The following is a 16,847-nucleotide window of genomic DNA, read 5'->3' on the forward strand; positions in this document are numbered from 1 at the left end:
AAAGTAATTGCCCTGGTTCATCAAATTCACCACAGCCGCCTTTCACTTCTTGTGTGTGCCCAATCTTTGCATTCTTGCCAGGAAAGGTGGACCCCGCCACAAGCAACTGAAACCGCGTATAGAAGAGCACATGCATAACACAAGTGATGATGACTATCAAAAATGGGATTCTTTCTAACAACATTATCTAAAGGATATCCACTTCAATGTTTGTTTTTGTTTTGAACTTATGGGCCACCATCATTTTGTATGTTCCGATATTTGTTTGGTTTATTTATTTTTTCCAAAAACCATATTGGTTAAAATTATCAAGAGGCGCCTCCCAGGAGCATTATTGATAGGGTGACAAATAAACCACTTGAATCTCGACGCTCGCATATTGTCAATATGTCTGCAACACTGTACCTTCCTTTTCTGGCCGTAAAACACAGCGTCTTCCCTCACGTCTGTTTTGTTTCACGTGACGTGCGCTCTGGAAACCTGCGATGGATGAAGTTGTGGCAGAACGGTGCTGATTGGCCAAGAAGATGACATAGAAGTGCAGCGTCAGTCAACCTGGACAATATTGTTTATATTATATCGGTATATAATAATAACTTTTTTCCTAGCATTACCGTCATTCTTCAGTGTTTGGAGCATGTTGAGACCATTTCTGCCCCTCTTGCTGCAACATGAGCTTGGCTCGGTCTAAAACAGCGGCTAGATCTGTGACGTTGTAGTTGGCATCCGCAGTATCTCACTCCCCGAATCAATAAAGTTTTCCGGCGAACGAGGTGTGACTTATCGCCGAGCTGAGTGGCGCGGACACAGGGCGAGAGCCTCACCAGCGTAAGCAATAGACACTTTTTTTAATGCTGAGGCAGTACTGAATGTAACACAGTGAACAAAACCCAAACGCCCTCCTTTTAAATCACCACTACAATACGATGCATCAGATACAAAGACCTAGAACATAAAGGGAAAAGAGGCGAAACAAAAGGACAAGTTATTCCACCTGATTGGTAAATGTACAATACTGAGAAACCAATATTAAATCAGTGCTTTCATAGGCCATTTAAAAGCTAAATCATCGTGTATATAGATTGTACAGTATATATTTTATATACTAGGTCCCCTTCAATGGGTTCTGATTAGTACACGCTGAGGGTATTTTATAAGCTTTTTGAGTACACATTAAATCGTCTCTTTGCACTATAGAGAAACATTAGGGTTCTTTTGCTACAGGATATAACACTGTTTAGCAAACGCACTCTGTGTTCCTGAAATTACAGTTCCACGTGGAGACCTTTCTCCTCGGCCGCCTGTGTTCGTACGGAGACCAGGGGGAATCAGGACTTTGGTTACATAACCGGCCAAACCGGCCTCTTCGTGCTCCGGTCCACAGAGTAGCGCGGCGCTCCGCGTTGAGTCGTTCAACGCACAGAGAGCCGGAGGAAGTATAATCAGATGCCACTTAGCAAGTCATATTTACAATATAGGTACACTGGATGGAGGCTACCTATTGATATTCTGCACGAGCTGTCGAGAACTAAAGACACACCGGAGAACTGCAAACGGTAGACTAACTGGGTTGACCCCACTACTGGCTCCACAGTTGTTGTTGTTTTGAAGAAAAACCATGAACAAAATGAGGAAGGGGGGGGTCGGTAGAACTTAGAGAGATCGGGATTTCTCTCTCTCTCTCTCTCTCTCTCTGGGTTTTCTGACGGTTCATTTTACAATCTGCAGTGGAAGAAGGTCTTTGATGGAAGTGTAAATGTTCCAGCCGTTGAGTCCAGTCACCAGCGCACTCCCCCCTTTCCTCCCTCCATTCCTCCCAATTCCCCAACCACACTGTACACACACTTCACAAACACCCCGAGGTCCATCGGTGTGTGGAAAGGCCAAGCGTCCTTCAGCGAGGGGTGGGGGTGGGGGTGGGACTGTGTGGGGGGTGGGGAGGGGGCGGGCGGGGGGTCAAAACGAGGGCAAAAACTCATGACTTGTTGTCGTCGTAAAGGTCCAGCGAAGCCTGAATGTCGGGCAGCTCCATCTCACAGACGATGCTACGCGGAAACCCCAAGCTCCTGTTGAAGAAATGGCCACCTGGAGAGGGAGGGGGGATAGCATCTTTAGTGTCACTCAAGTAACAAAGACGAATGAAGTGGATTCATAAATACAAAATTTGGTTAAAATTGAGTCACTCTAACAATAACAAGTACCGTAGTTGTCAGCAGGACAGGGTGTCTCACCGTATCGTTTTGCAAAACGTGAAAATACGGCAAAATATTAGAGAATCGAAAACCGTGAGCTATCATCGGTTAAATGGTCAGAGGCCAAATAAACTGTGCTTGCTGACTAGTAAAATGGGCTGAACCAGTGTGGTCCCTTAAGATCTGGCAAAGCTGTGAGGCATTTTACAAAGTGGGTGACAAAGTGGGTAATAAATCCAAATCCAAATGTTGCCACAGTCTTTATAAATGAAATTGTAGTATTAATATTGGTGCTCTGTATATATCTATCTGTAGATAGATAGACAGATATATACTTTAAGCCACAAGTACTTAGGAATTGTACTTGGTTTAAAATAAATATATATAATAACCAATATATAATAAATAGAAAAGTCTCTGTGTTTTATTGAGGTGTAGAAACTGAAATAATAACACGTCCTTCACACTAAAACCACTGTTAGTACCATCTAGTGGAGACAGCAGATAACACAGTGCTTCAAACCAACAGAGGTAACGCCATGAACTCAGTGATTACAGTCTTTGTCAAGTATCGGCACATACCTTGGACTTAACAGAAATCTGGACACAAAAACTAACAAAAAACAGCAATGGTTATCAAAAAAAGCAACTAAATGACCAGCTGGAAGTTGCTCAAACTCATTTCCTGCCTATCGTTGAGAGAAAAATTGTAAAAAAAAATAAAGTGGAAGGCATCAAATTAAGAACAACTACGGCACGAGAAGCAGTGCTCCGTCCCTCCATCACTGACCAGAAGAGACAAGCGACTGAAGGTCACAACGAAGACAAGAGGGATCGGTTGAAAAGCCACGTCGGCAATAACGCCAGAACTGAGCGACAAACCGAACCCCCTTTGTGTGTTTTTCTGGGATTCCTGTGGAGGAGCCGCTCAAGTCGGCAGAGGCGGAGTCACGTTGATGGACAAAAAAAATTCCTTAATAATTCCCGAATTACTCACTTTGGCTCCGTAGCTTTATGACAACATTTAAAAAAAAGAATTGTGTTTTTGATTCATGTGATTTGCGCCGTCTCTACTGCTCGATGTTATCCTGATCAGGTCAACGGGAGGGAAAAGCAAAGGAGTGAATTATCTCACAGATCCCAGCAAAATACCTTTAATGTGGCCAATTCATCAAATGCTGGAACTAATCTCCTCATATCCCTCGCCCGCTTTCACCGAGACAAAACGAAACCACGATGACTTGAACCATGAATCTTCGAGAGGTGGGCGCGGCCTGATTTTTACGTTGTTTCCGTCCAAATCGACAGTATATCTCGCTTTGAGACCTTTAAGAACAAACGTGAACAAAGGTGGAGGGAGCTCAGTCTAAGAGGTTGGCGATCATATACGGCAGCTTCAACTAACTGGGATTCATGCATCGATAAGCAAAGTGGTTGTAAATCATGTGTAGAGTTATTGCTCTGAGGAAAGACTGAAGTCTGGAAGCTCCTATGATGCCGCGGAGTGGACCTGCTGAAGGCAGACAGTGCAGCTACTTTAACAAAGCTTCAAGTTCATGGCTTTTTAAACCGCTACTCACTCAGGCCTGTCGAACTGGAATGTAGCCTTGATGATCATGAAGGTGAGCATTAGAGCACTCAGAAGTCCAAAGCATCCGATAATAAGCCACTTTTCTGTCGAATTAAGGACAGACAGAAGGGTGAAACTTGGGGTAACCACGGAAACACCCAAAGACGAGGAGAGCTTGTCATCTGATCGGAGGCCAGTTGTAAGACTGGTGCAGAGATGACAACAGGTGGACAGGACGACAGGGCTTTTCGAGGGAATCGGTAAAGATCGGAAGGAGCGAAGCAAAGGCTGAGCACTGAGCTGGGAGAAAGGCCTGCGAGAGGAAAGGAAGGAGGTGGTGCAAAGCAAAGCGAGACGAAGAGACTTCCACTCTTGGCAGCTTTAAAGAGGAAGGACAGAAAATGCCTGACACACGATAAAAATAGACTTCTGGGTAATGGGCAAATAATATTATAGCAATTTAACTGAAATCCAATTTGCAGCTCGAGTTTAAACAACATAACGATATGAGGCCGCTGTGTGGCAGTGTCAGAGGCTGCCTGACATCATGAGGTGGTCTTCCTGAGCACCAGCCTCCAAAGATCGCACGCAGCCGCGCGCTTCTTACTCCAGTACGACGACGCAGAAGGTTAAAGGATCGCGTAAAAATTTCGACAAAACAGGGTCAACATCAGACCACAGAAAAATAAATAAAAAATAAAAAATAAATAAATAAAAAAAACCTCCTAAGGAAAGAAAAAGAACCCTGCAAAGACATCTGTGCTTCGTCCAAAGTTCATCCTGCGGCCAGCAAGTCACCAGTCACCAGGTTTTTTCAGTTTCCCACTGACTGGATCTCTCAGTCTCCAGTGATGGTATGTTTGTAATAGGTGGCAATCTTCAAAAATCGATAACCATCTCTTCGGATTTTCAGATTTTCTCCTCCGGGCACATTTCCTCACACTATGACACATGGTAATGACTGATTTGGCTGCGGCCGTCGGCTCCCTTCCCTAGAAAGCTTACGACAATGGTATCACCCAAACTCACTGATACGTGAAGTTTTTTAATATAAAATATACAACGAGTAGCCAATTGAAGGCAAGGAATGTAATAATAACAATATAGAGACATTGGAGACGGGCACCGGAGTCGCATCTCTCGGGAATCAACTTTTTTCTTTCTTCAACAAGTCTCCAGATTTTTCTTTGGCTGCTCCGTAACGGAATAAAAATAACAACTTTGAAAAACAACAAGATATAAAAAAAGAAACCTCCCAAATAAGAGCCCTTGGAAGTGTTACCGATGTGGGATCTGCATTTGCAAGTAAAAAAGCAGTTCACCTCCGTAAAAAGGCATCTCACCCTTTCCCTCGCTGGCAGTTTATATCATCGGCTCCCCGGCACACCATACACGGCACAAGTAACGAGTGATAAGACAGATTAAAACACTCAGCTCAGCATCGAGACTGACTGCAAAGGAGTCTCTCTCCGCCCTCAATGTATTCATGATGACTCAGATATAGAATGACACCAGAGAAAGAGAGAGATGGGAACTCCATCGCTCCACCTCTTCCACACCTTCCTAATCCCAGTGTGTTCCCTCTGAGCACGTCCTCTACCTACGTTCTAACCTCTGTTAGAAGGTCCAAAATATCCAAAAAGACGCTCTTGGAAAGTAGGGAGACAGATTAACCGAAGAGATTGATGACAGCCGCTTCTTTTTTACTACCACAAAAACACGTCTTGGTAATTATTATTATTACTATTATTATTATTATTATTATTATTATTACTATTATTATAATAATTATTATTATGTTTAGATTTGTCGTATTGTTCCCTTTTCTTTTAATTATTCTCTAATAAACACAAAAGGCAGTTGCCAATCGCTGGGGTTGTACTTGGTGCAAGTTGTTGCGGAAAGAGGCGTCTGAATTGTGTCAAAGTAGAAAGAAAGAAAGAAAGAAAGAAAGAAACAAAGAAAGATAGATAAGCCAGTGTGGGAATACTAAGTGACTGAATGTTAATGTAGAAAGAAAGAAAGAAAGAAAGAAAGAAAGAAAGAAAAAAATAAAAGCCAGTTTGGCAATACTAAATGACTGAACGTTAATGTAGAAAGAAAGAAAGAAAGAAAGAAAGAAAGAAAGACAAGCCAGTTTGGCAATACTAAGTAGTTGGATGTTAATGTAGAAAGGAAGAAAGGAAGAAAGAAAGAAAGAAAGAAAGAAAGAACGATAAGATAAGCCAGTTTGGGAATCCTAAATTAATGAATGTTAAATGTAGAAGGAAAGAAAGACAGAGGAAAGTAAAACACACACACTCGCTCAAACCCCAAACAAACACTAAATAGCCCTCCCATCCCATCCCATCTCCTCTTACTGGTGACGGCGATGTTGATCTCTCCGGTGCGGGGGGTGAGCTCTCCGTCCGATGGCCCCTGGGGGGCCCCAGTGTGCCGCAGGGGCTCCAGGCTGATGGAGGCCTGTGAGGACAGGTCCACGAGGGCGGTTCGCTGGCTGCCGGACGTCTGGCTGCGTCCTATCCTCTCCATGTCGAAGGCCACGTTGTCCACGCACGGGAGGTTCGGCTGCGGGGGATACACACGACCCGGTGAGCCAAACCATCACTCCGAAGCGATGTGGCGCTGCTCCACTTTTTGGGCATTCAGTGTGTTTGGCTTGCGGGGCACAGTGGTGGTATAGCGCTGCGGTTCCCAAACTCTTTTCATGGCAAGGCCTCCCTGCCAGGCTAGACCCTGGCTGAGGACCCCTGCCCATAATAAACCAGAGTTTGCAAAATTAGGCCACACAAATATTAATACACACTAATTTCTCTTAAACTTTGCTGACAAAAAGTGAAAATTCTACAACCAAAATAAAACTCACCTTCATTGGTGAGAGTGAGTTTATATATTTTATGAAAAAAAATTGTACTAATAAATGTAAAACAAACAAATGATAAATAATTTGAACTGCAGACCCCTGCAATTCACACACCCATAGGGGGATGCTGACCCCCGTTTGGGAACTCCTGGTTGGGCTGTTGGGTGGATTTACCAGAAGTGGTCCCATTTCAAATGGGGCTAAATTGCTGTAAGTGTGAATGGTGTGTGAGCGTCTCTCCGTAAACATGTATTGGACTGGCTTCCTGATCAGGGCGTCTCCCTGAATGCCTGCAGTAAACTGGGCCAGGCTCCAGCCCCTCAAAACTCTGAACAAGTCAAAACAGGACTGAATGGTTAAATAGATGGTTCTTGGCTGGATTTGCATTTAGGACCCTTTTCTTCAGCATAAAGACATTTGTAAAAAATAATAAAAAATAAAATAAAAATAAAAATCATAATAATAATAATTTAGAAAGTAAGGTGGTTAAATCTTACTGTCTAGCAAATACTAAACCATTATAATAATCGATTTGAAATTCACTGAATGTCAAGTAAATACAACCTCTAAACCAAACCCTTTTTCTCTTTTAACGTCTTTGCATTCATTTACAGTACAGCGGAGCCTTCTGACTTGAAAAGGCAGGAAAGTAAACTAACAAGTGAAATAAATAAGGGAGCAGATGTTCATCAGCTGATAGAAGCAGCAGCAGGTTCCATTGTTGTAAAAAGGTGTGTGTGTGTGTGTGTGTGTGTGTGTGTGTGTGTGTGTGTGTGTGTGTGTGTGTGTGTGTGTGTGTGTGTGTGTGTGTGTGTGTGTGTGTGTGTGTGTGTGTGTGTGTGTGTGTGTGTGTGTGTGGTTGCGTGCGTGCGTGCGTGCATCCAACCGATCATCAGTACTCTAATCCTGAAAGTCACACTCGTTTGCACAAGCGGCTGACTGCTGTACCTCACGCGGCCGGCGGGCGGCAGTCTCTGCCTCCCCCGGTGTTATGTAACGACTTTCACAAAGATGATGTGAGACAGCACAAAGAATGCCGAGATGAAAACCAACGCACGGAGCTGGGAAATGGCAGTCACTGAAAAAGGCGTGGGTGAGAGTTCGTTTTTGTAAACGAGCTCCGTTCGACAAGCTGGCGTTTGCCCTGGAACAAAGACTACCTCTGCCGCAATACGTCCTTTAAGCCCTTATAGGAGAAAAAATGGTTTCTCACTTCAAATGACGACATTTAAGCGCGTGATGACTAGCTCTACGTGGGCGCGAAAAGGAAACACTATATTTTCTACAAAATCTTTTTGAGGTCACACACCACGACGACAGTCTTGTTGTTATCGTCAGCCTCTGTCATCCTAACAAATGAAGTAAAGAGGAAGCACCGAGGGAGGGAGCGCTTCGACAGAACACACTGACCCCAGGATTGCACCATGAAAGGACTTCTGGCCGCGGGCCGTTCGTCTCTCGCTCTCCTGTCACTTGGTGAACTATCGCACTTCAAGCCGTTCCAACGTTTAGAAATCCCCCGCCTCCCTGTTTCTTGCCCTTCCAGGGGGCTCTGAGGGCGTCATCAGGATGCATTGTCAGTGTAGGATGTGGAACTGGAACTGTAAAGTGCTGTACAAATCCACCCTGTTACAGAGTGTTAAGCTGTAAATAATATACACATAAATATAAAAGCTATAAACAATCCTACCAGTATCATGAACCCAACTTGTAATTGGGAGAAAAACTGGACCAGTGATAACGATTATATGCACCAACATGATGTATTTTGACCTGAACACCGGAGACAAAATTCCATTGAAAGCCGGATTCAAATGAATACCACACTGTAAAATTAAAGAAATTAAATGCAACAGTTGATTATGAACACACACGCCAACGCACACACACACACACACATCGTTATAAAAGCGCAAGCCACCATGGGGTTTGAAGGTGGAAGCTCCTCTGGAGGTCTTATAACGGAAGGTAAAATGGTGCTTGAGATTTGCCAGTCCATTTGTGCTTAGGTTGGGACGGCAGAGCAAAATACGGTGTTGTCGGACGTCATTTCTAACCCTCTGCAAACACGGCATGCGATTTTTAGGATATAAGCCTTTATCGCAGTTTCAAAGGGCGTTACAGGCCAATGTTCATCGGACAGGGGAAGGGCCACCTAATGTGTGATTGGTTACAGGCACGCTTCATCTATAAAAACAACTCCAGCGACCTTGACCTTTCCGCTCTCAAACCAACACACGCAGAGGAAAAAAAAACGCACTCAGTGTGTTTGATTAACTGTCTGGAACAAGCCTTGCATTACAGCAATATGTCATTTTATTTAGGAGAGAAACCACTCTGAAAGAGAAGTGCTCAGAAAAGTCAGGGTGAATGGTTGTTGACAACTATTCACAAATAACCCCCCCGCCAAAAAAACTAAAAACACAAAGGGTGATTAAGTAAAGAGGGACACTTATTGATCATGTGCACTCTGCACTACCTTAACATCATGTTTTGTTGTTGTTGTGGAATGTGTTTACTGTGACAAGATGTTCTTATTGTGGCACGGTGGCGCAGTGCATTGCACAGCTGCCTCACAGCAAAAAGCTCCTGGGTTTGATTCCCATCTGCGGCGCTGTTAGCACCGTGCTCCCCCCAGAGGAAGGACAAGCCAGGATGGGAGAAATGCAGAGGCCACATTTCACTGGCCACCACCCAAAAAGTGTTTGTGTGTTAAAGATTCTTCTCTACTTATTGTAAGTAGATTTGTCCAAAGTGTGTAAGTAACAAAGCATCTGCTGAATGACATAACTTCATGAAATGTAATGTCATTTTGCCATATATGGAAACTAATAAAAAAAAACAAATTAAAAAAATGAATTGTACCAGCATGATATATTAAGAAGGATAATGAAAATGCACAACAAAGTTGAAATTTCCCACTTTGCCAGTTGATCTGCTTGACCACTATCGAGAAACTTACCCCTCTGCTGCCGTATATAAATAAAAAATATACAGCAAAGCACTAAGAAAGGGTCACATTGTCTGTACACGATATGTCGATCTCGAGTTTATATCAGTGAAGACCCAGCGATAATAACTGACATATTTGAAAAAAAAACAAAAAACAAAAAACAAAAAACAAAAAAAAAAACAACCCTGACCTCGCTGTGAATCCAAACTGTAGTTATTTATATCAGAGGTGACTCACCATGATGCCCAGCGCTTTGAGGATGTTGAGTTTACACATCGGGCAGGTGCAATGTTCATTTAGCCAGGGATCCACACACATCTTGTGGAAGACATGCCTGTGAAGCGGTACGGAGGGAGAGATAGGGCGACAAACACAATAAAAAACACCGTCAGCATCAATGAGGTCCACCACACTGTTACGGCATCATCACCACAGAGCGCCGGGGGCCTCGTTAGCACGGTGCTAACGCTGCAGCGCTCTCGCGGTGCTTCCCGACAAACGCGATGCGAAGGTTTGCGGCTGAAGTGTGTGACGACGGCTGCCTGTTGAGGACCGGCGCGGCGTCGGCGTCTCAACGGGAGCCGACAGATCAGATGTAAAAATAGCCGTCGCTTTTTCACACATCAGCAGACTCTTTTTGCATAATATTCATGTGTTTTTAGACCGCGGTGGAAACGCAGACAACAACAGGCTGAAGGAACCTTTTAGTTTCTGAAAAAAAAAAAAAAGAAAGTTCCTGGGACTTAAATTTCCGGGTAGTTTGGGTGGAAACGCGTCTAGAAGGGGCTCTGCTTGGACAGGCCAGGGCCGCTTAATGATATTACGTTAGATCCAGGTTTTGCAATGAAAGTTAATTGGGCCTGGTTCTGGTTCATTCTTCCGAGAGCCAGTTTTTAGTTCATGCACAGCATTTGCAATGCCCTCAGCAGTAATTTATCCAACAACACTGGCAGAGAAATGAGTAAGACACTTAGTTCTGCATATTAATCAAAGTGTGTGTTTGGTGCCTGAGCACTAGAGTCTGGCTGTCTGAGTAGTCGTTGAGACACTCCACTTCAGGCTAACTAATGCAAATTAAAGCCACTCGCAAAGTAATGCAAATGAAATACGTCTGATTAACAAAAGCTCCCCCTGCTTCTAGAATGCGTCTCCTCGACTTTCTTCGACTCACTGTGTCATTTTGAGATAGTATCGTCTTTCAAGATGATAAAAAAAATGGCAGGGAAGAGCGAAATGAGGCAGACTTTCATTAACTTTGTCTTCGCTGCATGAAAACTTTTGTAGGATCTGCCATTTGGTCGACAATGGGAAGGGGGACAAACCGTGCTTTTTGTCAGAGCTGGCTCACACTCCACTCACTGGATTTGGCGCTGATCGCAGATGCTTTCAATACAAGGTTTCTCATCCAACGAAAGATTTTGGGCAGAAAGATTTTCCTATGTGTAGGGAGGCCATCCGTCCGATAAAACGTAATGTCAAAGACCACAGAAGAACATTGAGAGCATGCTTGAGCATGATGGGCTTCTTCTTGAGCGGTGAATACAAAACAACAACAACACAGCATGGCATCGGTGTACTTTGAACTGCAAACCCAGAGGTGGATTGAGAGCTATTGGGCGCAGTTTATTTATACACGTCGGCACGGCAGTGTAATGATGAAGTAACGCTCTTTGTAAACATGGAATTAAACTACGGTGACCAGAGGTCCTGGTTTGTCCGGGACGGTCCTGGTTTCAAGCTCCCGTTTCGCACTGTGTATTTTTTGTTTCATTCAATTACAATGAATACACCTACAATAAAAAAACACACTGTTATTATTGGTTTTGTTTGGAGAAATGGGGAGTGACAACGCGCAGCGGTCAGCAGAGACCGTGGCACCGACAAACAATTTATTTATAGAATGGTTAAAAATACGGGATATTTACAGGAAATACCATACATTAAACCTAACAGTATTAGCCAAAGGTAAACACACCGGTAGTCTGCCATGCCGAAAATTTGTCACTAGGGTTCCTGTGCATGCTTAATGTGTGAAACAATCATTGGGCATATCTAAAAAGAGGTCATGACATCATTGTCTGGCGAAATCCCTGTTTCACTACCCACACAAATACGTATGCAGAAACAGGGGGTGAGAGCCAGCACTGGCAACCGGAAGGGGACGCAGCTGCAGGAGATTGGGGGTAATCAGCAGTGTCTTGAGAAGCTCCTGTGGTGCTCTCTCTCCCTCTTTATTTGTTAAATAAACTCTCAGCAATGAATGGTTTCCTGTTCCACCTGGCTCCTGACCCATTGGGCCAAACGGTAACAAGTCAATGTGGGGTAAGAGACGGACCAGGAGGCACACCAAGAGAAGAGCTTGGTTGTTCAGTAACAGTGAAAAATAGTCTTGAAAAACAACACGAAAAAGAATCATGATAAGATCGTGGATCATCATCCTGCCCCGAAATAAATTGTGATACGATATATTTTTTGCCATATTGCCCATCCCCAGGTGACACCACAGCAGCTTTACAAGCCTTACTCATATACTGTAATAGGTCCTTTGTTGAAAAAAGGTTGAGAACCCCTGTGCTAAGTTAGACTTGCATCTGAGGTTGTCGCAACCTGTTCCAACAAGTGAAAACACAATGACTGGAACCACACGCTTCAACACGAGTTGATTTTTTTTTTTATCATGGCAACAGGTAAAAAATTTGATTTTCTGCGAGGGACTCAGAGGAGTCATATCTTTTCACAGACCATATTGTCAAACAAGGCAGTGGAGTGGTATTTACACAAGCAGTGGGATATAAATTTGCGCTGTATGCGTGTGAAGCGTATTGTTGCTCTTGCCTGAGCTGCAGCTACAGCCAGTTATCTATTTTAGAAGACGGCAGAAGAGGCGCTGCAGAATGTAACCTACTTGAAATGAAGGGAGGACGTTCTTCTGTTTCGAGATGACTACAGCTATGTTTTCTTTTTATTGTAAAAAAAGGTTTGCAGCTTCCTCTTTTCGTTTTAGGTCTATGTCTACCTGAGCTCCTGAAGACAATGCTTCTTAAAAGCAACTGATCTAATTTATGTGAAAATGAAAACATAATTATAGATCTCCATCCGGTAAATAACTAATGGATTATTGAAATTGAGAATACTATTTATTTATCTTTATTGAATTTTGCTTGTTTCCTTTTTCTTTATTATTAACATTATTATTGTTATTATTATTATTAGGGAAGTGCTATACAAATAAAGGTTTTTGTTGTTATTATTATATACAATACATGTGATACTACTCTAACTCTCTAAATATGAGATATTTAATTATGTTAAAAATTAATCCTGTGGAAGTGTAGTGTCATGAAAACCTGCTGTTTCTCTGTCTTTGTTAATGATGAGACATTAAAGACTTCTCTATATGCTGACTGGTTGATTTTTTAGAAGGTTCCAGCATTACAACAGTGTCATCAATATGTTTTCCACACCGTATATACAGTACATGCTGACCAGAGGAAAGATGTGTGTTCAATATCCTGTTCGTCTGCCTTGAATATGTTGATCGAAGCATCAATGTGATTTAACTCACATCCCCCTTTTTACAACAATTAGACCCAAATATGAGATACATTTGTGGTTATCAAACATCTGTTGTTTTATGAACTTGCAAAACAAATATGGTTAAACAAATGAACTTCCTCTTTTGGTTTGTCAGGTGATCACCGCAGATCACGTAGGTGTGCACAAGCTCTGCAAATGTGTGTGTGTGTGTGTGTGTGTGTGTGTGTGTGTGTGTGTGTGTGTGTGTGTGTGTGTGTGTGTGTGTGTGTGTGTGTGTGTGTGTGTGTGTGTGTGTGTGTGTGTGTGTGTGTGTGTGTGTGTTATTGTTTCAGTGTAAAGTGTGTTCTCTCGACTTACTTGCAGGGCAGAATGCGCACCACATCGTTGAGCTGGTAGCCCTCGATACACACTGCACAGTGGTTAAAGTCTGGGTCTGTTTCCTGCAATAGATACCCACACACAGACAGACAGACAGACAGACAGACAGACAGACAGACACACACACACACACACAGAGGAGAGAACACACCGGGTTACAGTCGCAGGCAGACATTGCAGATGCTTGCTACTAGCACTATTAATAAGTAGTAGTCAATTAATAGTTCACTCTACGCTCTTGACTTATTTCATTTCAACCTGGCTGAGATCCAATCCCCATGCGAGCCAGACCATCTCCAGAACTGCTCTGGCAGATCCCACAGCATTCCCACTGCAATTTCACTGTGCAGTACCATGTGTATTTCCTCATCCAGATAGAGCATTGCACATTTTAATGCCAGCTGTAACATAGTGCATAGCAGGTCCCTTATCTGCTATGCACCACACTTGTACTTTACCTGCCCATCTCGGGTTCACCAGTTCACTCTTAAAAAAAAATAAATGGATCTCTTTTATTTGACTTGAACTGCTCTGTCAACTTCTGCTGCTGCTGTAACACCTGATTCCCCGCACCACCCCCCGGATTAATAAAGTTTTATCTTAGATGGCAACCCAAAGAACGAGTTTTAGATGTGTCTGTTTGAGCTGACAGTTTGAGGCGGAGAACAGCATCCTGTTCTTTGATATCCCAACCGACACCTACTCCACCACACACACAGACACACACACAGACACACACGCGCCCACACACACATACACACACCAATTTTGTTTCCCAGCTCTGTTTCTTTCACTTGTTCCTCTCCCCTTTATCTCCATCTCGGGTATAACATTCCGAACCTCACTAACCAAACTTAACAATCAGCAGCAACCCCCCCGCGCCCTTCCTGGCAGCTGTGTCGCACAGTTGCTAGGCAACGGCAGCTGCTAAGTGCAATAGAATATGTCTGTTGTCACACTGAAAACATCATGGCTTCCTGTCAATCTTACGCACACATTCTGCAAAGATCTGAAAGTTTCAGTTACACGCAGGGCCAAGCTTTTTAGGGGCCTGATGCAAAATGTCATTTGGGGGCCCCTTTTTTGTAAAACTATGGTGAGGGGGATTCCAAACTCCCATTTACATGTATTACTTCTGGCCTGCAATTTTAATACCACTTATATTAGCTTAGAACATATACACCCCAACACAAATCTTATTCCAAACAACAGTCCACCAGACTAGGGTCTGCGGGACAGGAGGGGTACGAGTGATTCGGATTGGACATGCTTGGAGGACTCGCACCCCCACGCCCTGCAATTTTATCTGCAATTACCAACAGCACACATTGAGCGCTGGGCTTTCAGGGGTGGGGGGGCTCGGTTTAGGTCCTGCGAGCTTGTTCCTGATGTCGGGTGGTTTCTGGCCTGCTGCAAAAAGTACCTGGTAGGGCTGGGTACTTTCCATGTCCCTATGGAGGCTACTCGCTGTTCTGGGTGTGGGTTGGGGTGTGTGAGACGGCTATCGGCCTTGCTCCCGCTGCGTGGCTTCTTTGCAGTGGGTGCCGCGGGTGGTGGTGGAGCCCACATATCTGGCTGTCTGCGGACGTCGGTGGGGGCTGACATGCACCGGATGTCCTGCACCGAGCGCTGGCAACCAGGTGGGGCGTCTGGCCGGTTGCCGTGGGGCGTCTGGCCGGTTGCCGTATGGCGGGCCTCTCCTTTGCGCGGATGTTGATGGGCATGGGGGCCCCGCTGGCTTGCCTTGGCTCAGCGGGTCGGGCTGGGTGTCAGTCTGTCGGCATGGGATCTGGCTCCCTGCCTGGCGTCCAGGACCGGGTTCTGCGCCTGCAGGTGTGACTTATGCCTGCACATGGGGGTGGGTTGTATGTGTGCGCCTCGGGGTGCAGGGTCTCCTTGCGCTTTGGTTTATGCTCCCGGGGCCATGAGTGGGGGTTGCTCCGCGGGCTCTTTGCTCCTCTGGAGGCTGGGGGGTCTTCTGTGACTCACTCCGAACACCCTCCTGATTAAATCCCTCTCCTTTCCTCCCTGATTTACTGCCACAACTATGACAGGAAGAGGCCACGTGCCCAATTGCTGTTCCAATTTTCCTGGACTTAATTAACTCTGTTTTGCAGATACATGTTGTTGTCCAATGTTTCTATGTTTATGTTTTTCCATGTACATGTTGTTGTTTGTTTCTATGTTTATGTTTTTCCGTGTACATGTTGTTGTTTGTTTCTATGTTCATGTTTTTCCATGTACATGTTTTTTTTTTTTTCTATCTTTGTTTGTCTCACCCGTGGTGATTTTCCCCCTCCTGGAGTAGTAATGATGATTAGTTGTTTATAGACCAAAACATGGTAAGATGGTTCTCCAAAGAGGGGGATTGGTTGTGGTTCTGTGTAACAAAAAGCTGTGATCCTATCATCCTACAGATCGTCCACAGGACAGAGTAATTGCAGCAGTTCTTGATGATTGAAGAATGAATAAAGAGTGACATTGCAGGTTGAGAAGTTAGACTCCACTTGCAGACTAACTATGAGACTCTCAGGCTTATAAATATTTGTTTGTATGCCAGGCATGCAGACAGCACAGGTTAATTTAAAAAAAAGAAAATAAAAAAAAAAGACAAACATTTGCATGCATTAATCTGGTGTTCTCTAAGAGGAAAAGAGGCTAGACCCGTGAAAAAACTCTTCACCTCTTAAGCCCCTTTCTTGGGCTTCGAGTGAGGTGGAGGGGTTGGAGTTATTTTGTTGTGTTTGTTGGTGCCACATACAAGCCTTACACCAGAGACCCTAAGGAATCATTTGCGATGCAGCTTGACAGTGTACGTCTTTTCTATCAATTACAAGGTAATAAACATTATATTTGTAATAGCCTAATAAAATAATTAATATTTTGAGTTTAAAAGCTTTGAACATTATACCTATGCCTAATGATGGCCATTTGCATGTGACTAGTTGCTGCACCAAGTTGTGGGTTGATGCCATTAATTTCACTGCTTTCATTGACTTTCTAGCCATTTTTGACGACTTCAGAATGGAGGGTAAAGGGTCAAAAATCCCCCCAAAAGACCAAGTGAAGTCCTCACGACTTTGAAAAACACTTTAGACAACGTAATTCTGTGATGCAAGATGACCAAGAAGAAAGATTTGGACATTTTACAGTGAACATGAGGGTAAAACCACCCCACACAGACAATCTCCTCGACTGCAAATTTAAATAAACAGTATAAACAGTATATCATTTACATTTACATTTAGTCATTTGGCAGACGCTTTTATCCAAAGCGACTTACAAGGGAGAATAACATTCAGCTACATTGCGACAGAGATTAGTGTAACAGTATATGTACACAGGTGTCATTCC

General features: G+C 43.8%; 1 protein-coding gene across 1 annotated transcript in view; it reads right to left on the reverse strand.

Annotated features, from left to right (window-relative positions):
* Window positions 1-687: 687 nt before the first annotated feature.
* Window positions 688-16,847, reverse strand: part of rnf130 (ring finger protein 130) — a 45,572-nt gene continuing 29,412 nt past the window's right edge. Inside the window, exons 6-9 of the mRNA XM_080008498.1 lie at window positions 13,473-13,555; window positions 9,816-9,912; window positions 6,123-6,330; window positions 688-2,085 (exon numbers count right to left, since the gene is read on the reverse strand). Coding sequence (XP_079864624.1) covers window positions 1,976-2,085; window positions 6,123-6,330; window positions 9,816-9,912; window positions 13,473-13,555 — 498 coding nt within the window. The 3' untranslated portion in view covers window positions 688-1,975. The remainder of the gene's footprint in view (window positions 2,086-6,122; window positions 6,331-9,815; window positions 9,913-13,472; window positions 13,556-16,847) is intronic.

Source organism: Zeus faber (assembly GCF_960531495.2).
Source record: "Zeus faber genome assembly, chromosome: 10".
Classification (NCBI taxonomy): domain Eukaryota; kingdom Metazoa; phylum Chordata; class Actinopteri; order Zeiformes; family Zeidae; genus Zeus; species Zeus faber.